The sequence below is a fragment of the Drosophila sechellia genome, chromosome 3R (assembly GCF_004382195.2).
Source record: "Drosophila sechellia strain sech25 chromosome 3R, ASM438219v1, whole genome shotgun sequence".
Lineage (NCBI taxonomy): Eukaryota > Metazoa > Arthropoda > Insecta > Diptera > Drosophilidae > Drosophila > Drosophila sechellia.
This window is the reverse complement of record NC_045952.1, coordinates 23,405,330-23,420,708: the sequence shown is the minus strand read 5'-3', so window position 1 is coordinate 23,420,708 and position 15,379 is coordinate 23,405,330. Positions and strand designations below refer to the sequence as shown.

General features: G+C 47.3%; 8 protein-coding genes across 11 annotated transcripts; 6 read left to right on the top strand and 2 right to left on the bottom strand.

Moving 5' to 3' along the window:
• The first annotated feature begins 872 nt into the window (after positions 1–872).
• LOC6607825 (G2/mitotic-specific cyclin-B3) lies at positions 873–3,357 on the top strand. Its single transcript, XM_002032547.2, has one exon. It carries the CDS (start codon positions 1,180–1,182, stop codon positions 2,905–2,907), a length of 1,728 nt encoding a protein of 575 aa, XP_002032583.2. The 5' UTR covers positions 873–1,179; the 3' UTR covers positions 2,908–3,357.
• Positions 3,358–4,922: 1,565 nt separating this feature from the next.
• Positions 4,923–6,411, bottom strand: LOC6607824 (collagen alpha-1(X) chain). Of its 2 annotated transcripts, XM_032720476.1 has the most exons (3): positions 6,101–6,411; positions 5,918–6,040; positions 4,923–5,746 (listed from the first exon to the last, which is right to left on the bottom strand). In XM_032720476.1, the coding sequence occupies exons 1-3, from the start codon at positions 6,390–6,392 to the stop codon at positions 5,205–5,207; spliced, it is 957 nt and encodes a 318-aa protein (XP_032576367.1). In that variant the 5' UTR covers positions 6,393–6,411; the 3' UTR covers positions 4,923–5,204. The 2 variants fall into 2 exon arrangements, with proteins under 2 accessions (XP_032576367.1, XP_032576366.1); XM_032720475.1 differs by having other exon boundaries at positions 4,939–5,746; positions 5,918–6,408.
• Positions 6,412–7,031: 620 nt separating this feature from the next.
• Positions 7,032–7,565, top strand: LOC6607823 (proline-rich antigen homolog). Its single transcript, XM_002032545.2, has one exon. It carries the CDS (start codon positions 7,053–7,055, stop codon positions 7,467–7,469), a length of 417 nt encoding a protein of 138 aa, XP_002032581.1. The 5' UTR covers positions 7,032–7,052; the 3' UTR covers positions 7,470–7,565.
• Positions 7,518–8,813, bottom strand: LOC6607822 (basic proline-rich protein). Its single transcript, XM_002032544.2, has one exon. The coding sequence runs from the start codon at positions 8,773–8,775 to the stop codon at positions 7,681–7,683; it is 1,095 nt and encodes a 364-aa protein (XP_002032580.1). The 5' UTR covers positions 8,776–8,813; the 3' UTR covers positions 7,518–7,680.
• Positions 8,814–9,390: 577 nt separating this feature from the next.
• LOC6607821 (neuropeptide-like protein 29) lies at positions 9,391–10,134 on the top strand. The gene has a single exon (XM_002032543.2). The coding sequence runs from the start codon at positions 9,648–9,650 to the stop codon at positions 10,056–10,058; it is 411 nt and encodes a 136-aa protein (XP_002032579.1). The 5' UTR covers positions 9,391–9,647; the 3' UTR covers positions 10,059–10,134.
• Positions 10,135–11,387: 1,253 nt separating this feature from the next.
• Positions 11,388–11,869, top strand: LOC6607820. The gene has a single exon (XM_002032542.2). The coding sequence runs from the start codon at positions 11,467–11,469 to the stop codon at positions 11,674–11,676; it is 210 nt and encodes a 69-aa protein (XP_002032578.1). The 5' UTR covers positions 11,388–11,466; the 3' UTR covers positions 11,677–11,869.
• Positions 11,870–12,074: 205 nt separating this feature from the next.
• Positions 12,075–14,185, top strand: LOC6607819 (sodium channel protein Nach). The gene is made up of 8 exons (XM_032720474.1): positions 12,075–12,271; positions 12,337–12,543; positions 12,608–12,797; positions 12,851–12,984; positions 13,034–13,301; positions 13,360–13,588; positions 13,646–13,930; positions 13,990–14,185. The coding sequence occupies exons 1-8, from the start codon at positions 12,075–12,077 to the stop codon at positions 14,163–14,165; spliced, it is 1,686 nt and encodes a 561-aa protein (XP_032576365.1). The 3' UTR covers positions 14,166–14,185.
• On the top strand, positions 14,177–15,377 carry LOC6607818 (carbonic anhydrase 2). 3 transcript variants are annotated; one of them, XM_002032540.2, is made up of 5 exons: positions 14,177–14,402; positions 14,463–14,819; positions 14,875–15,025; positions 15,076–15,155; positions 15,205–15,377. In XM_002032540.2, exons 1-5 carry the CDS (start codon positions 14,262–14,264, stop codon positions 15,313–15,315), a joined length of 840 nt encoding a protein of 279 aa, XP_002032576.1. In that variant the 5' UTR covers positions 14,177–14,261; the 3' UTR covers positions 15,316–15,377. The 3 variants fall into 3 exon arrangements, with proteins under 3 accessions (XP_002032576.1, XP_032576368.1, XP_032576369.1); XM_032720477.1 differs by having other exon boundaries at positions 14,875–14,988; positions 15,205–15,311; XM_032720478.1 differs by having other exon boundaries at positions 14,311–14,402; positions 14,452–14,819.
• Positions 15,378–15,379: the final 2 nt, after the last annotated feature.

Sequence of the window (15,379 nt, the reverse complement as noted above, 5' to 3'; positions counted from 1 at the left end):
CATCCAATATTAGACTCCAGATCAAGACCAAGCAGCTTATTGTAATTAGTTTATACTTAATGTTCAACAACACACGTCATATATTCTTAACTACGTTGTAATTGTGTTTGATATCCGCAAATGTACATTTTTCCTATCAATAATTATAAGTTGTGTTTTTGTGCGTATGTACGAGTATGAGTGACAGTCTGCGTAAGTGTTTTCCACAGAAACGGAAGAAAAAACCTTAAACTTGTCATGCCTTTGGGGCAGGCCATCAATTAACGTTAGTTCTACGCATGCATATATAGATATATCTCTTCGATAAGCCTGTAGCAAGTCGTATGCATACTTGATTGAGTTCTTAGAAACCCACGTTTGGCTGAAGCAACAAAAACTGAATTAAAGTTAATATTAATTATGCCTATATATAATCATTAGTTTTACAACTGATACATGCAAACGTATATATAATATATATGTTTATTAAACAGTTATGTGTAAAAGCAGGTGTTTTACTTTTCTCTCTTTTTTGGTTTGATGGAGATTTTTGGGCAGAGGGGGGATAACCACTCTCCAATGAATTAAAAAAATATATTTAAGCAAAGTATTTTCTTTCAGCTGCTCGAGACGAGTGTAACTTCATACCAAAAATAAAAGCATTGGCTACATTGATGAGTTACTTAGTACCATAAATATGCAATTGCACAAATTTAAACGAACCGCCCAAATAGTTCAACTCACATAATTTGAACTTCAGAGATTTGAAATAACCGCGTTCTGGAAGACTACCCTCAATGCCTACCTTCACCACAGAGGTGTATTCCAGTTGATTTCCGTTAGGCGACCGAACGCCGCGGTACGGTCACACTGCAGCCTGCATCAGGCATCTGGCGGTGTTTTTTTGATTTTTTACTCAGTGCTCTCTATCCCTCCGGCCAAGCGCCATAACTCCACAAAACTCGATCCGGAATTATATTGTGAGTTTGTGTGAATGACTAGCTTGATCGAGTCGACAATATCGGCAGTAGCGAACGAATCAAGTTCTAGCCAGCACAAAGACCACATCCAGCAAGGAATCCGCTAGCGAAGATCTTGCTGAAACCAAGTGGAAGTGGAGGAGACGAGGACTCCAGGCGCCGCGTACAAGAACACAAACAACAAACGACGAGTGCGCTCACACGCAAACACGCATTCAAAATGGCGCCCACAAAAGCAACAACGCGCGCGGCCATCGCAGGCGGGCATCATCAGCTGCAGCAGGCAGTGAATCCCATCCTGGGAGCCCTGGGAGCTGCCACCAGAAAGGGACTGACTCGGAGGGCGGCTGCCACGGGTAACATCGATCCGAATGTGGAGAATATGCAGACGCGCGCCAAACGGAAGGCCGACCACAGTCCAATCAAAAATGACAAAATCAAGCGCTCGGCGCTGGGTAACCTGACCAACAATGTTAAGATCATGACACTGCATCCGGCACAGGATGAGGAGCAGTCGGGCGTGGGCAAGAAGCCAACGGCCCAGCAGCTGCAGGCCCTGATGGATGCTAAGAAACAGGAGAATCTCAGCTTAAATGTCTTTGGCGCCAGTAAGATGACTACGCGTGCATCCAGCAAAGTGGAGGATTCGGTGGAGAACTGTCACAAGGTGCTCGATAAGCTGGAAGAGGCGTTGGCCAGGCCCAAGCCGCGCCCCAAGGCAGTGCCCGCCGCAAAGAAGACCGTTTTGGGGGAGGTCCAGTTACCGGCTATGCCAAATCCTATGCAGATTCCCGTTCTACTGCCGCCCACGCACAATCTGGCTGCTCCCCAGGCTACCGCCGTCAAGCCAGTACGTCGGATCTCCAATGACTTCAACAAGACTGAGGACAGCTTGTACATGTCCGCGCTGGAGGATGTCTCCAGTTGCGATTCCATGCGGCTGTCTGGAAACTTTGAGGCGGCTCGTCGTCGCTCCGCCAAGTTGCAGCAAAAGACTGAGCAGCAGCCCCAGACGCTGTTGCTGACACTCCCAGAGACTGCTCCTAGCCAGGTGTTACCCATTCTGCCAGTGCCCGCGGAAGTGGAGGACTTCGACCGCAAGAACTGGGACGATCCCTTCCAGGTGTCGCACTACGCCATGGATATATTCAACTACCTCAAGGTGCGCGAAGCGGAGTTCCCCATTGCCGACTATATGCCCAGGCAGATCCATCTGACCACCTGGATGCGAACCCTGTTGGTCGACTGGATGGTGGAGGTGCAGGAAACGTTCGAGCTGAACCACGAGACTCTGTACCTAGCAGTTAAGATCGTGGATCTGTATCTCTGCCGCGAGGTGATCAACAAAGAGAAGCTGCAACTCCTTGGCGCCGCTGCCTTCTTTATTGCCTGCAAGTACGACGAGCGACAGCCGCCGCTTATAGAGGATTTTTTGTATATCTGCGATGGGGCCTATAATCACGACGAGCTGGTGCGGATGGAGCGGGAGACGCTGCGCGTTATCAAGTACGATCTGGGCATCCCGCTCTCGTACCGTTTCCTGCGCCGCTATGCCCGCTGCGCCAAGGTGCCCATGCCCACGCTGACCCTGGCTCGTTACATCCTGGAATTGTCGCTCATGGACTACGCCAACATTTCGTTCAGCGACTCGCAGATGGCTTCCGCCGCATTGTTCATGGCACTGCGTATGCACGGCGGACCGGGGCAGCTGGACAAGCAGACTTGGACTTCGACGCTTATCTACTACACCGGCTATCAGCTGGCGGACTTTGCTGAAATTGTGACCGTGCTCAATGCAGGACTGCATCGCAAGCCACGGGCCACCATCAAGACGATACGGAACAAGTACTCGCACAAGATATTCCACGAGGTGGCCAAGGTGCCGCTGCTGACGAACCAGGAGCTCTTCCAGGGCAACCTCGACCTGAACGAAAGCAATCTGTCGTAGGACAGCCTCAAAGTTTAGCCAAATTCAACATGATACGCTTCACTTAGGCTCTAAGACGCTTCTATCCCCAATATTAACCCCATGCCGACGAAACAGCGGATCCGCGCCTTAATCTAAAACCCCCTGATTTTACCCCTTACCTAGTCCCGTGTTCCCGTCAAGTCCTCGCAATTTATTATATTTTAATTATTATTGTGACCTTTGCATTATTGACATGTTTTTTGCATAAATATTATGTTAAGAGTGCTTTTGTTTCTTTTTGCCATGTATTATTGTTTAGTTTTCCCCCATACCACATACGTATCCGCACACAATCCATCTAAACTCGAAAGGCGACACTATCTTTAGAACCACCACCCACAAAATCCCAAAACGATTCATGTTTAAATATGTACGTTAGTCTTAAGAGATGCCATTAAATAAACCTAACTCGTAAGCCACCAAAGCAGACCATGGATCGCCACTAACTTATTCTACACAGATACACAAACGCAAGGATACGAAGCGACTATAAAAGGCACGTGTGTCCTGTACAACCTGGAAATGCGCTGCGATCAACCCTCGTCCCGTGCACGCCATGTACGCCATGTGCATCTGTTCCTGTCGTCGTTATTAATGCTGTTATTTGCTAAGTCGTTCATGGACTCACCGCCTCGCGCTCACATCCCCGCCCTTCGAAGGACGCTCACCATCCACTTCCCAGTTCCTGATCATACCGCCCCGCCCTGCCTCAGCTCACCTCGTCCATCCATGGATGGTTGATAACGTTGCATTGTTCAAGTAACTAGTTATGTATGTACTCAGTGTTATGTATGTATCGTTTTGCCAGAGAATACCAATAAACATTTTTACGTCCGTTCAAAACTAATTCAATCTTTTTACATCCGGAAAACGGTAGCCGAAGTGAAAAAATTCTTACTTTTAATAAGGTAAGGTGCAATAAATTCGTATTTGTACAATTTCTACAGTACTTTGATTCCCAGAAAACTCGTTTAAAAACCTGATGAAGCTTTAAAATCGAGTGAGTGAGCATTAACTCAGATATAACTTGTATTTTACTATATTGTGGTATCATTAGTGTATATATTTACTTTAATTAAGAATTTTAAATTAGCTGCATTATCCAGCACGCTTTAAAGTGTTTGAAATGATCCTAGTTCCCAGGGGATTAAGTAATTTAGGGAATTATTTTCCATTTCCTAGAATCTGGAATGTATCTATTTGTTGCACTTCAATCTTTAATTGTTAGAAAACAGAGCATAAACTCCTAGATGTCAAAGGTTAAGGGAAAACGTTTTGCACACCTAGTCTTCTTTGCCGTGAGTATACCCATTACTCCACCCATTCCAATTCCTTTGTTTCGAATCGTCTCAGCTGAATCTGTGCTCCTTTCTCCGCGCTCATCATGGAACAGCTGATGGCTGATGACCTAAGGACATCAAACCCCGGCTGGAATCGGTTCGATTTGCTACAGGTAAAACCCACCGATACCGTCCGCCCAAATCATTCATAACCCATGAGTGTGAGTGCCTGTCTGTGTACTCGTAGTCTGTATATCCTGGGCATGATTCCCTCGAGTTTCCTGCGGTTCCTTGCTTTTGGCGCGCTCGTCCGTCATTTTAGCGCCAAAAATTTGTTAAAGATTTGCGCGGCAGGCTGTGCATGCGCCGCAAGACATCAAGACGTCGTCCCTTGGATGGGTTCCTTTCCATTCCTTTCCTTTCCTTCGGCCCTCTCTTTTCCGCTGCACAACGAAACCCAGCCGATTTATGTCGCTGCAGTTGGGCCGTACGAAGGGCAGAAGGAGTACCAATACCAGTACCAGCGTCTCCCTCTGACGCTGATTTCCTACCACCACCTTTGGCTCGCCCAGAGTCCTGCCCTTGTGCGTTCCCTTTTTTTCGGCTGCCTGCCAGCCAGGTAGCTCCTGTCGCCTTCGATTGTGTCCTCGCCGGATAAAAGAAACGGCGTTGGCATAAGAATAAAGAAAATAATAAGGATGGGATGTGTATGTCTTGGGTTAGCTGTCTGTATGGGAGCAGAATGCCGAGTGCATGTGCTTTATTTTTTCCGGTTCAAGGTGCAACTGGTAACTGGCCAGCATTGCTAATTATCTTGGTTGGGTGTGCAGAAATCAAGTTTATTTCGTAGGGACACACAGGATGATAGGCAAAGACAGCTGCCTCTGGCCAAGGAGGCAGCAGCCAACTTATGACTACGACTCGGATTACTTCACGCCCCACCAGACCATTACCACTACCACCACCAACGAGGTCCACCCATGATCTCGGCCAGCTTCAGTAGGACGGTGAGTTGAACGCGCCGTTGTAGCCGCCCCCATAGCCACTGCCATAGCCAAAAGCATTGTGGTTGTTCAGCACTCCAAATGGTCCCTTGTGGACGCCATCCTCCTTGTACTCGGTGTTCATCGAGAAATGATGGTCCCAATGGCTCGGATCAGCGGGATTGTGAGCCGGATAGCGATGATAGTTCTTGCCGCTGGTGACAGGAGCCTGTCCAGCTGCTCCAGGCACTCCTGCCACTCCAGGTGCTCCCGGTACTCCAGCTACTCCTTGAACTCCGGGCACGCCAGCTACTCCAGGAACTCCTGGTTGAGCCACAGCTCCAGGTACCACTCCATAGGCGGGGAACTGGGCTGGCTGAGGGTATGCTGGGTACTGCTGCAAATATACTCCGGGGTAGGGATAGCCGGGATAGGCACCAGTTCCCGGGAAGTAACCAGGTGCTCCTGTACCCACTGGCTGCTGGGGAGGAACTCCAACCGGATACTGAGCAGGAACTGCTCCCGCAACAGGATAGCCAAGAGGAGCAACACCACCTAAAGAGAGGAAATTTCATTAATATCATAATTTCATATATGTATATTTTAAAATTTGTATTTGCTATTCACCAATCTTTCCAATTTTGTATAACTTTTTTGGGAGTTAAGACCTGATATTAGTTTCCTGATTTCTCTAAGATAAGTTAACCACCTATTAGAAAGACCTACCTGCACTTTGGTAACCACCGGATGATGGGGCTCCTCCTGAAGAGCTTCCTGAAGCTGGGTACGGAACTGGAGCCTGCTGTCCAGGAAAGCCCGGAGGCGGGTAAGCGGGAAACTGTTGACCTCCTGTAATTGTGAGTGCCGGATTGGGTGACTGGTTGCCAGGAAAAACTACGGAGTTCGTACTGGCCACTCGTACGCCAGAGCCACCCTGCTCATGGCCATGGGCATCGTCGATGGATCCAGTGGCGCCCGCATAACCAGATCCCAGCTGACCAAGGCTCGGATAAAGTTGCGAATTGAGATTGGCCCGCTGGCGATGACGACTGCTCGTGATGCCTCCCGTCAGAGTGGAGGCCAGGTTAAACTCCGTCTTCTGATCCTCCTGACTTTCGTCCCTGCTGAATTGCGAGGCCTGACCGCTGGCGATCAGGATGAGGGCCAGAGCGGCGAATGCGACGACCCTCCTGCTGAACATGGCGTCTTTGGGTATACTAAAGCCCAGAAGCTCCCGGCGCGTGTATTTCATGGTGAGATCCGATGACACGAGAGCTTAGCTGAGTGTCTATTTTTGGGGTTATCATCACGGGCTCAATGCCCAGATAGGTAGTTTAAGTCTCATTGAGTGTTCTTTCTAGTAAATTGAATGAGAGAGTCTACACTGAAAGCAAAAGTTGAAAATATAACACCACAATTTGCATATGCTAAGATACAAGGCACAGGGCTACCATTAATTTAAAAAAATAAATAAATTTTTTAAAGAAATACCAATGTAAAAATATATCAATTTCTTTCAGTGATATGTATAAATTTGTGGCCCAAAGCCAAGTAATAGATAAGTAAAGACGCATTTTTGGTTTAGGGATTTCCCAAGCAATTCTAAACCCATTTTTGCATAGATGATCATCATGAGTTATGATCTTCCCTTTATATAGGGAACGAAAGCTTTCACAGTCAACCTTGTTTACCAGTCAATAGATTAGTATTATAAGTACATATGTACATATAGCATTTGTTCCATTACCCAAGGTTCTTCCACTCGATTCCATTCATCTTTCTTATCGCCATGTGCTGCTGCTGTCTATAAAAGCCGGATGGACATTGGGAGTATCAGCAAAATTGCTCTACATATGCCAAGATGCAGTTGTTCATTGCGATTCTAGTGCTAATCCTCGCCAGCTCTGTCCACGGTAGACCCACTTTCGGTAAGATTGCGGAGCTTCTGTTCGGGGACCCAAATCATTATCCGCCAGCAAGGCCAGTAGAGCCACAGCCACATCCTGGACCAGGTCCACTCATCCAGGAGGGCTACGAGCATGGCTACGACTATCACTATGGTGGAGGCTACGGCTACGGTGGCTACCAGCAGCCGCATCCAGCTGGCAATGGCTACTACCCACCACGTCCGGTTCCGTTAGGAAATGACTACTATCCACCACCTCGGCCAGTGCGTCCTTCACCTGGATACTACTCTCATCCTGCCAGTGCCTACTATCAGCAGAAGGATCCGGATCTCTATGGAGTTGGACTTGGCTACAAGCAGCGGGGTTACTAGCGTTCATTAGTCAGATCCACCAGTCCCATCCAATCATCTGCCGTCTCATTTGTTTATGTGTAATTTATTAAAATTTCGTTAATTTCCAACAACGAGCTTTTAGAACCTGTTTTGAACTTATGACAAAGACGATCTCGGGTGGAGCAATTGAACAATGGTCTACGAATATATATACAACAAGTGTGGATCGGGGAACTCCCTCTTAGAAGATTCATCTTCGTCTTACATCAATGGGCACCGAGGGAACCTCCGGGTTGGGCACATGGATATATTTGCTGGAGCTGGGGAAAATAATGGCACGATTTTCGGAGGATTCGTCCAATGGTTTTGGCAATGGCTCTGGCACGATCCAAGTGGGAAAAGTGGGCTTGGGTGGATCCGGATTATGGGGTGGCACCAGCGGCGGTCGATTGGTGCCTATAATCAGCGTATCCTTCGTTGGCTGAGCGATTGGACGTGGCTGGATCGTGGGAAAGGTGGCCGCTGGCTTAGGTGTTGTCGTTGGAAAGATGGGTCTTGGTAATGGCGTTTGTGGGGTGGTGCTAGACTCATTATCTGGATTCCAATTTGTGTTGGGATCCGGTTGATCGGGGAGGCGTGGATAGTTGTCCCATTCCTGATCCATCCCTCCATTCCAGCCTGGCCTTGGTGGCGGTGGTCCTCCGCCATTCCATCCTGGCCTTGGTGGCGGTGGTCCTCCTCCATTCCAGCCTGGCATCGGTGGTGGTGATCCGCCGCCGTTCCATCCTGGTCTAGGCGGCGGTGGTCCTCCTCCGTTAAAGCCTGGTCTTCGTGGAGGTCCTCTTCCACCGCCTCCGTTCCATCCTGGACCTGTTCCTCCTCCACCATTCCACCCTGGTCCTTGCCCTCTACCTCCATTCCAGTCTGGTGCAAATCCTGGTTGATCCCAGCCAAATCCGGGTTGATTCTGATTTCCACCCGCTCCCCACTGCCAGCCGGGTGGCCATCCAGGAGGCGTCGGCTGCTGACGGTTGGGTGGTGCAAATCCTGGTCTGTGCATTCCTCTTCGATTCTGACCCATACCCGGCCTTCCCTGCTGTAGTCTCTCGAACTGCGGCTGCTGGTTGAAGCGGTTATTGTGGTGCATGGCATTGATCAGTCCATTGATTACTCCAAAACCGGGCAGCTGGGCCACCACAGTGACTCCACCGGCGGAGGCAACAGCTCCTCCGGCGGAGGACGTGGAGACTGCAAACTGCGCGAGACACGTGCGTATCCAGATGCATGCCAAAAGCCAGACGAGCCAGGCCTGGCCAGCACACCAAGCTGGCGAAGATCGCGTCATGATCGAGTGTTCGAGCAGTGATCACCGCGAAAGGCGGACTCTAACTGAGGGGGAACTTTTACGCTCCGCCTATGCGATAATCGTTGATGCTTGATTAAACATTGGAAACCTGTCCGGCGATCAGCGAGAGCATGCTGAAGATCAGTGTCCGCAGTCAGAGAGATCTGATCCGCTCTCCAAAATAGGTCTCAGAGAGATCATCATAATAATAATCAGACGAAAAGTAAACAAACACCTGAAGCTTGAACTCTCGAAACAAAAGTTGAGATACATATGTAGTATGTAGTATACAGATTGAAGTATAAAAGAATAAGAGATACTGGCGATGAAAGCTTCTTTAAGTGATGAAAGGACCATAATAGAGGGGAAAGAGGTGAGTTACTAGTAGTACCTAAAAGTGAATGAAATTAATAGTCTAGTCTTTCCAGATCTATGTTAGTGTTATATTTCAGCTTGAGTTTAATTAAAATTCTTATTTGAAGTACACTCATACGATCTCAGCAGTGTGTATTTATATGGAAGTTTATTTAATGGTTGGGGGATGGGATGTCCGTTGTATACTGACCATCTACCATCTGCGATAGCTCAGTCTTCCAGCGGATGACGCGTGCTCCGCATGCTGATCGTGCCAATCCGCGTGCTATAATAAATCCAGCATAATGCATTGAGTCGCTTGCCCGTTGGCCACGCTAATCTTCCAGAGATCCCGACTGTGTTTATGGGAATAAGAAGTCGTAAAAAAAGCATTGAAATGAGCTAGACCACAATGTGTCACCATCACAATGTGTCCAACTCCAATCCACAAGGGTATAAATAGAGGGAACGGCGTAGATGGACTGTCAGAACTGGAAGTGATTTGAAATCGAAGCAAGATGCGATCCCGCGATTCCCTGTTGACCATCCTAACATTGCTGATTGCCTGCTGCCTGGATTCGAGTGGCGCTCTGTTCTTCAAGTCCTGGAAGACGGGAAAAGGATATACTGGATATAGTGGAGTACAAGACTATGGTGGCTATGGAAACTACGGCCAGGGAAACTACGGCTATGGAAGCTATGCTGTAGGATATGGTTACAACTATCCATCCTATCCGGCATATAATTCCAATTCTTACCCAGCTTACTCAGGCCACGCTTCTTACTCCAAAGGAGGACGCAAGCCTTCTGGAAACCGAAAAGGACGCACTTACTCGGACATTCGAAGAGTTATAAATCCTGCTCCATACATCGGCCCTGGAGGCAGTCGCTTCCTGCCCCGTACTCCATATTCCGCCCTTTGGGGTTAACGATTCGACCATCTGAACTCGCTTCGTTGTCAGCAGTATTAGCCATTAAAATAAAATCAGCGAAAGTTACATCTAACCACAAGCTGTTAATTATTTTAAGCACTTTAAGCGCGCTACTTGTGTATATTAATCTACGATCAACTGATTTATGATCACTGTCCCGCATTTACGGAGTAGTCGCGTCCGCTGGATCGCCGGAACGTGATGGTAATTGCAATGAAATGGAGGCGCGACATCGTTTCAGCGGAGGGAGGACGCATGTGGGGATTGGGACAGTGGGGTAGTGGGTAAGGTCCCTGACTGGGATCTCACAGCAAGGGATTTCTTTGGGGGAATTCCTGACCATATCTGTTATGCACGACAGAATATTCTGAACTCTCATGGCTTACAAATATTTTAATAAGCGACTAATAATTGTAGTTGATCGAACGAATCATTGACTAAATATCCCCTAATAAATGAGTTTCGCATAACTGGGAAATTGTCCAATGAATCACTCAATTATTTTAATAGTTTTCTTATTACATCAACCTTTGTAAAGTCGTAAGTATTGCCGGAAGAAGCTTAATGCCAAAATCATTTAATGACCTGCTAAAACCTCAACAGAAATAGTGGCCAGAAATTCTTCGATCCGTTAATGACCCAAGTCATCATCCGACTGGACTTATCATGGCTCACAACTGTGGTATATATAGTCTTTTAACGATCCCATCGAGGTACTTGCGCACGAGTAAACAAGTGATTCACGCCGAGATGCAGCTGGTCAGCTAGGACTTCCCCCCGGAGCACCGACGACCGGCATTGAGGAAGTGAAACCAGAAACCAGATCGCAGTACAGGAAGGAAGACTTCGCTGCCCAAGTCAGTGGCAACTAATCGCGCCGAACATGGCAATTGTTTATGCAAGAATGTGCTAATACGTCGCCTCAGATGGCGCACCTACGTCATTACTTCAATCCCCGACAGAGTCGCTAATTACAATTTAAATACGTACGAGCACTTATGCTGAGAGGCTGTGTCTAGTCGCCTACATATGGCCAGATCATTCACAGCGCAACTAGAGTCAAGATCAGGTGTTGGATGTGCATATATGCTAACTCACCGCCATACGATCGGATGAAATAACGGGCTGCGGTGTGAATGACTTGGCGCTGGGCACCGTGTCAGTAAATATTGAGAAAACAAAGTGATCATAAAAAGCCATTTTGCACAAAGAGACGAGATCTACGTGAGCGGCAACGCAATTCTCTTGGTGTTTCAGTCGTTTTCGAAAACCTGATTGATAAGCCAAGCGTCTGAGAACGCCAAGAACCGATCAGCCGACGATATCCATATAAATAGGCTGGCCACCGGCATCAGTGCAGTTCAGTACTGGAAGCGGAGCACTCACACACCAATCCTTGCAAGCCATGTCCGTCCAAGGAGCCATCCGTTGCCTTATGGTCGCCCTGCTCCTTCTTCTGGTCGTCGTGTCCGGCTCCCCGGCCCGTGGATACTATCAAACGCCGCAGCGTGACGGTCGCAGCTACACGGAAATCGCCCGCGTGGTCAATCCCAATCAGTACACATTTCCCGGATCCCGCATTTATCCTGGCCAGCCCTTCTGGCCAATGGGATAGGACTGGACTAGCATGGCTAACTTCCTATTAACATACATCAAAGACTCGACTCAGCTTTAGCTAGATAATGAACTGCTACATCTTGTACAGGAAAATATTTAATAGGATTAAGCTTAAGATTAGTAACATAAACAGCGTGTCAAAGACTATTCCAATGGAATACTATGTCAATTAAAAATGTCATAAAGTACAACCTTTCTGTTTTAGTTCTAAAGTTGCTCCTAAACAAATCATAATTAACTGCGTTAATGAAGGAAACCCATTAGCTAGTCACGCCTATTTCGTGATACGTTTATTCATCAATGAACACTTGTAAGCTATACAAGCTCATAGTTACCAGTCAGAGTTCAACAAACAGTAGCTCGGAAAGGATTGGAGTAAGCAAAGACCTCAGAAATATGGTCAAGCTGGCATCAACATCCAATGCCATTTGGTGGATTAAGAATCCCAAGGCAGCCGGGGAAAATAAGTCAAAAGGTCAACGCAAGGAGTCCTTGGGCTCAGCCTTCTGCTTGGATATGGCGGATCTGGTTAGAAACATATCACTCCAGGGTTACAATAAGCTTTTGTCACCGGACTTGACCTTGGGACAAAGGTACGGAAGTTCTTCCCAATTATTACCCACACGCAACTTAAGCCACCATTGTCATATTTTAATAGGTTGATTTGGTTGCTGGTACACATGGCTACCACAGTCTCCCTGATTGTGGTGCTCTCGCTAACCTGGGAGCAGTTTGTGGCCCAATCCTTTGTGATCAATCTAAAGGATCCTCTCTACCCAGTGGAGAATGTCCCATTTCCTGCTGTTTCCATCTGCCCCAACAATCGCATCTCTCGTCAGGCGGTCATTAGATATGCTGAAGAATTGTGAGGCTAAAATTAATGAAATAAATATTAGTGTATTTAAATTATTTCCAATATTAATTGTTAGGAGGCTAAACAGTCCTGTTATTCGCCCAGTGGAATACTTCCTAGAGCGCCTAAGTTTCTTACGCGAGTTCTATACACACGTTGGCGTAGTGGTGGACACCGATGACTTCATTACCTTCCAGACCTTCCTCGACGTCTTCGGCACCTGGAACAATGAGACCTTCTTCGACACTCGCCGTATAATGAAAATGGTAAGAATAGCACGGATCGAGAATATATATAATCCTGGTTATATATTCCAAAGCTGACCCCGCGTTGTCAAGAATTCGTGCTGAAGTGCACCGTAGCCAATGTGGAAGTGCCCTGCTTCAGCAAGGATGCCTTTCAGGATAGCCTCACCATGTATGGACCCTGCTGCACATTTAACATGGAGAACAAGTAAGTGGTAGGTTTCTTCAATAATATTTTATAACCAAATCTTGTTCAGGCTGAAAAAACGCCACTACAAGAATCGCCTGGCCAGCTCGGAACTGGGTCTGAAAGTAGTCCTGAATGACAGTCACGTGGACTTCTTTGCCCCTATTCTGAACACCAATGGATACATTGTCCTGATTCACAATGCTGAGAACTATGCCTCGGTATCTTCCTCCAATGTGCTCGAGATGTTTCCTGGCCAAGGAGAGGATAGCTACATTGCGGTCTACGCGCGAGTGGTGGACACTGATGATAGCCTAAAATCCTTCTCGCCGTTCAGTGTATGTTGTTCTATATTTGGTTTTAGATTCAAGAACACCTATAATATCAATCCTATAGCGCCGCTGTTATTTCGAGTACGAGGCCCAGAATCCAGTCCATGAGGAGCTTATGAAAACGTACAGCTATAGCTACACCTTCCCGAATTGCATAAGCAGGTGCCGGATCCGGAGTATCATTGCCCTGTGCCGGTGCCTGCCCTTCCAGATGCCCCTTCAACTGGTTGAGAACCTCGATGGCGTTGTCTTCTGCACCCTGGGACACGTTTCCTGTCTCAATCAGTACATGTGTAAGGCCATCAGCGGGTTCCGTCCAAGTTCTTCCATTTCAATCGATTCGCTTTCAGTTAAGTGGCGAAATATCCTGACGGAAAGGCACATTATTAATGGCTTGGAGCGGGAAATCGAAGAGGCTCTTTACTGCCCACAGTGTCTGCCCTCCTGCCGGGATGTCCAGTACGGGGTTTCAATGAGTGCCCTGCCCATCGATAACTACCTGGCCACCCTTAAGCTGGACGAGAACAACGAGACAGAGTTCAGCACAGACATCTCCGTTCTCAGGGTTTACTTCGGAGAGCCCCATGCCCAATACTATATCCGACTGCTGAATAACACCTGGTTCGAAGTGTTCAGTGGGTTTGGATCTACACTCCTCCTTTGGCCAGTTGTATCGAATATTTCCAATTCACAGGTACCATAGGTAACATCATGTCCATTTTCGTCGGCTTCTCCATGGTGGCCATATTCGAGATACTCTTTTTCTTCACCAAGTACATCTATGAGGGCTGCCATCGCATGGTGGAGCAGAATATCATAGATCGGAAGGCCAAGGAGCTGGAAACGAAGAAGTTGTACATATGTCCTTGAATAACGTTTGGCATCCTTACTCTGCATCTCAGCACCTGAAAAATACATGTCAACAAATTTCGTTTTATTTAGTCCGTAGTCTAGTAATTCTTTTACATGTTTCTTGTGGCAAGAAGTTTTGCCCCAATTAACTCGGGGACAAGAAGTCATTTTGGATTCAATTATGATAAACAGGGAAGAGATTGGAAAGTGAGGTGCGGTGAAAGACAATCGCCCATTGCACTGTGGTCATGCAATGTAAGCCATTCTATCTGATCCTGATATCCTAATGTATGGATAAACTTAGCTTATCCCTAGGCGATTACATGTGATGTACCCAAACTGAAGTTTCTGAATTACCATAAGAGCCTGTGTGATCCTTTGTCGGTGATCAACAATGGGCTAACTGTTCTCATGCGGATACCCAAGACGGTCGACGGCAGTCGGCCATCCATTTGTATCAGTACTGAAGGCCAACAGGTCTTCGAGGCCGACCAGTTGCACTTTCACTGGGGCTCCGCACTGAGCAAGGGATCGGAGCACTGCTTGGATGGCAACTATTACGATGGGGAGGTGCACATCGTTCACAAGAATGCCAGTTACAAAAGCAACAAGGAGGCCGGTATGCAGCCGAATGGCTTTGCGGTTTTGGCCCTGCTCATAAGGAATCTTGAGGTAGGAAGTGTTTTTACCCTTTACCTATACCATCGCCACCTTATTTCCATCGAAGGATTCGAACATCGAGACGCCAGCAATGAATATGATCTGCAAACAGGTATCCAGCATAACTAAGTTGGATGATTCGTGTCCTCTGGAGGACAGTATGGCTCTGCAAGATCTGTTTGTAAGCATAGATAGCCAGAAATACTTCACCTACCAAGGTGAGATGTCTCTGGTTTATTGATATCCATACTTACATATATGTTCTTAGGTTCGCTTACCACTCCTCCCTGCGCCGAGGCAGTCATCTGGTTTGTTTTCCCAACACCTCTCGATGTCCCCAAGGAGCTGGTGAGTAGGCCAAACAGAAGTAGTTCCTTTTTCAGATATAAATCAACAGTGGAAGCACTTTTGGCAACTGAGGGACTCTCGCGACCAGCGCGTCCTTAACACCTACAGGGAACTACAAGATGGCCATGACCGACCAGTTTATAAAAGTAAAGGAAAATAAGTGTTTTAGTCTTGTCATATGTATTGTCCAAGTCCAAGTGTATTAAAATTATTTTAAGTGCATT

What these genes read in the sequence shown, in the direction of transcription:
- LOC6607825 (XM_002032547.2), top strand. Translation starts at nt 1,180, where the DNA reads ATGGCGCCCACAAAAGCAACAACGCGCGCGGCCATCGCAGGCGGGCAT.
- LOC6607824 (XM_032720475.1), bottom strand. Translation starts at nt 6,392, where the DNA reads ATGTTCAGCAGGAGGGTCGTCGCATTCGCCGCTCTGGCCCTCATCCTG. An exon ending in CGGTGGTTACCAAAGTGCAG is followed by an intron (nt 5,747 to 5,917) that starts GTAGGTCTTTCT and finishes TCCTCTCTTTAG; the next exon opens with GTGGTGTTGCTCCTCTTGGC.
- LOC6607823 (XM_002032545.2), top strand. Translation starts at nt 7,053, where the DNA reads ATGCAGTTGTTCATTGCGATTCTAGTGCTAATCCTCGCCAGCTCTGTC.
- LOC6607822 (XM_002032544.2), bottom strand. Translation starts at nt 8,775, where the DNA reads ATGACGCGATCTTCGCCAGCTTGGTGTGCTGGCCAGGCCTGGCTCGTC.
- LOC6607821 (XM_002032543.2), top strand. Translation starts at nt 9,648, where the DNA reads ATGCGATCCCGCGATTCCCTGTTGACCATCCTAACATTGCTGATTGCC.
- LOC6607820 (XM_002032542.2), top strand. Translation starts at nt 11,467, where the DNA reads ATGTCCGTCCAAGGAGCCATCCGTTGCCTTATGGTCGCCCTGCTCCTT.
- LOC6607819 (XM_032720474.1), top strand. Translation starts at nt 12,075, where the DNA reads ATGGTCAAGCTGGCATCAACATCCAATGCCATTTGGTGGATTAAGAAT. An exon ending in ATTAGATATGCTGAAGAATT is followed by an intron (nt 12,544 to 12,607) that starts GTGAGGCTAAAA and finishes ATTAATTGTTAG; the next exon opens with GAGGCTAAACAGTCCTGTTA. An exon ending in CTCGCCGTATAATGAAAATG is followed by an intron (nt 12,798 to 12,850) that starts GTAAGAATAGCA and finishes TATATTCCAAAG; the next exon opens with CTGACCCCGCGTTGTCAAGA.
- LOC6607818 (XM_002032540.2), top strand. Translation starts at nt 14,262, where the DNA reads ATGTTTCTTGTGGCAAGAAGTTTTGCCCCAATTAACTCGGGGACAAGA. An exon ending in TTGCACTGTGGTCATGCAAT is followed by an intron (nt 14,403 to 14,462) that starts GTAAGCCATTCT and finishes GCTTATCCCTAG; the next exon opens with GCGATTACATGTGATGTACC. An exon ending in TCGATGTCCCCAAGGAGCTG is followed by an intron (nt 15,156 to 15,204) that starts GTGAGTAGGCCA and finishes ATAAATCAACAG; the next exon opens with TGGAAGCACTTTTGGCAACT.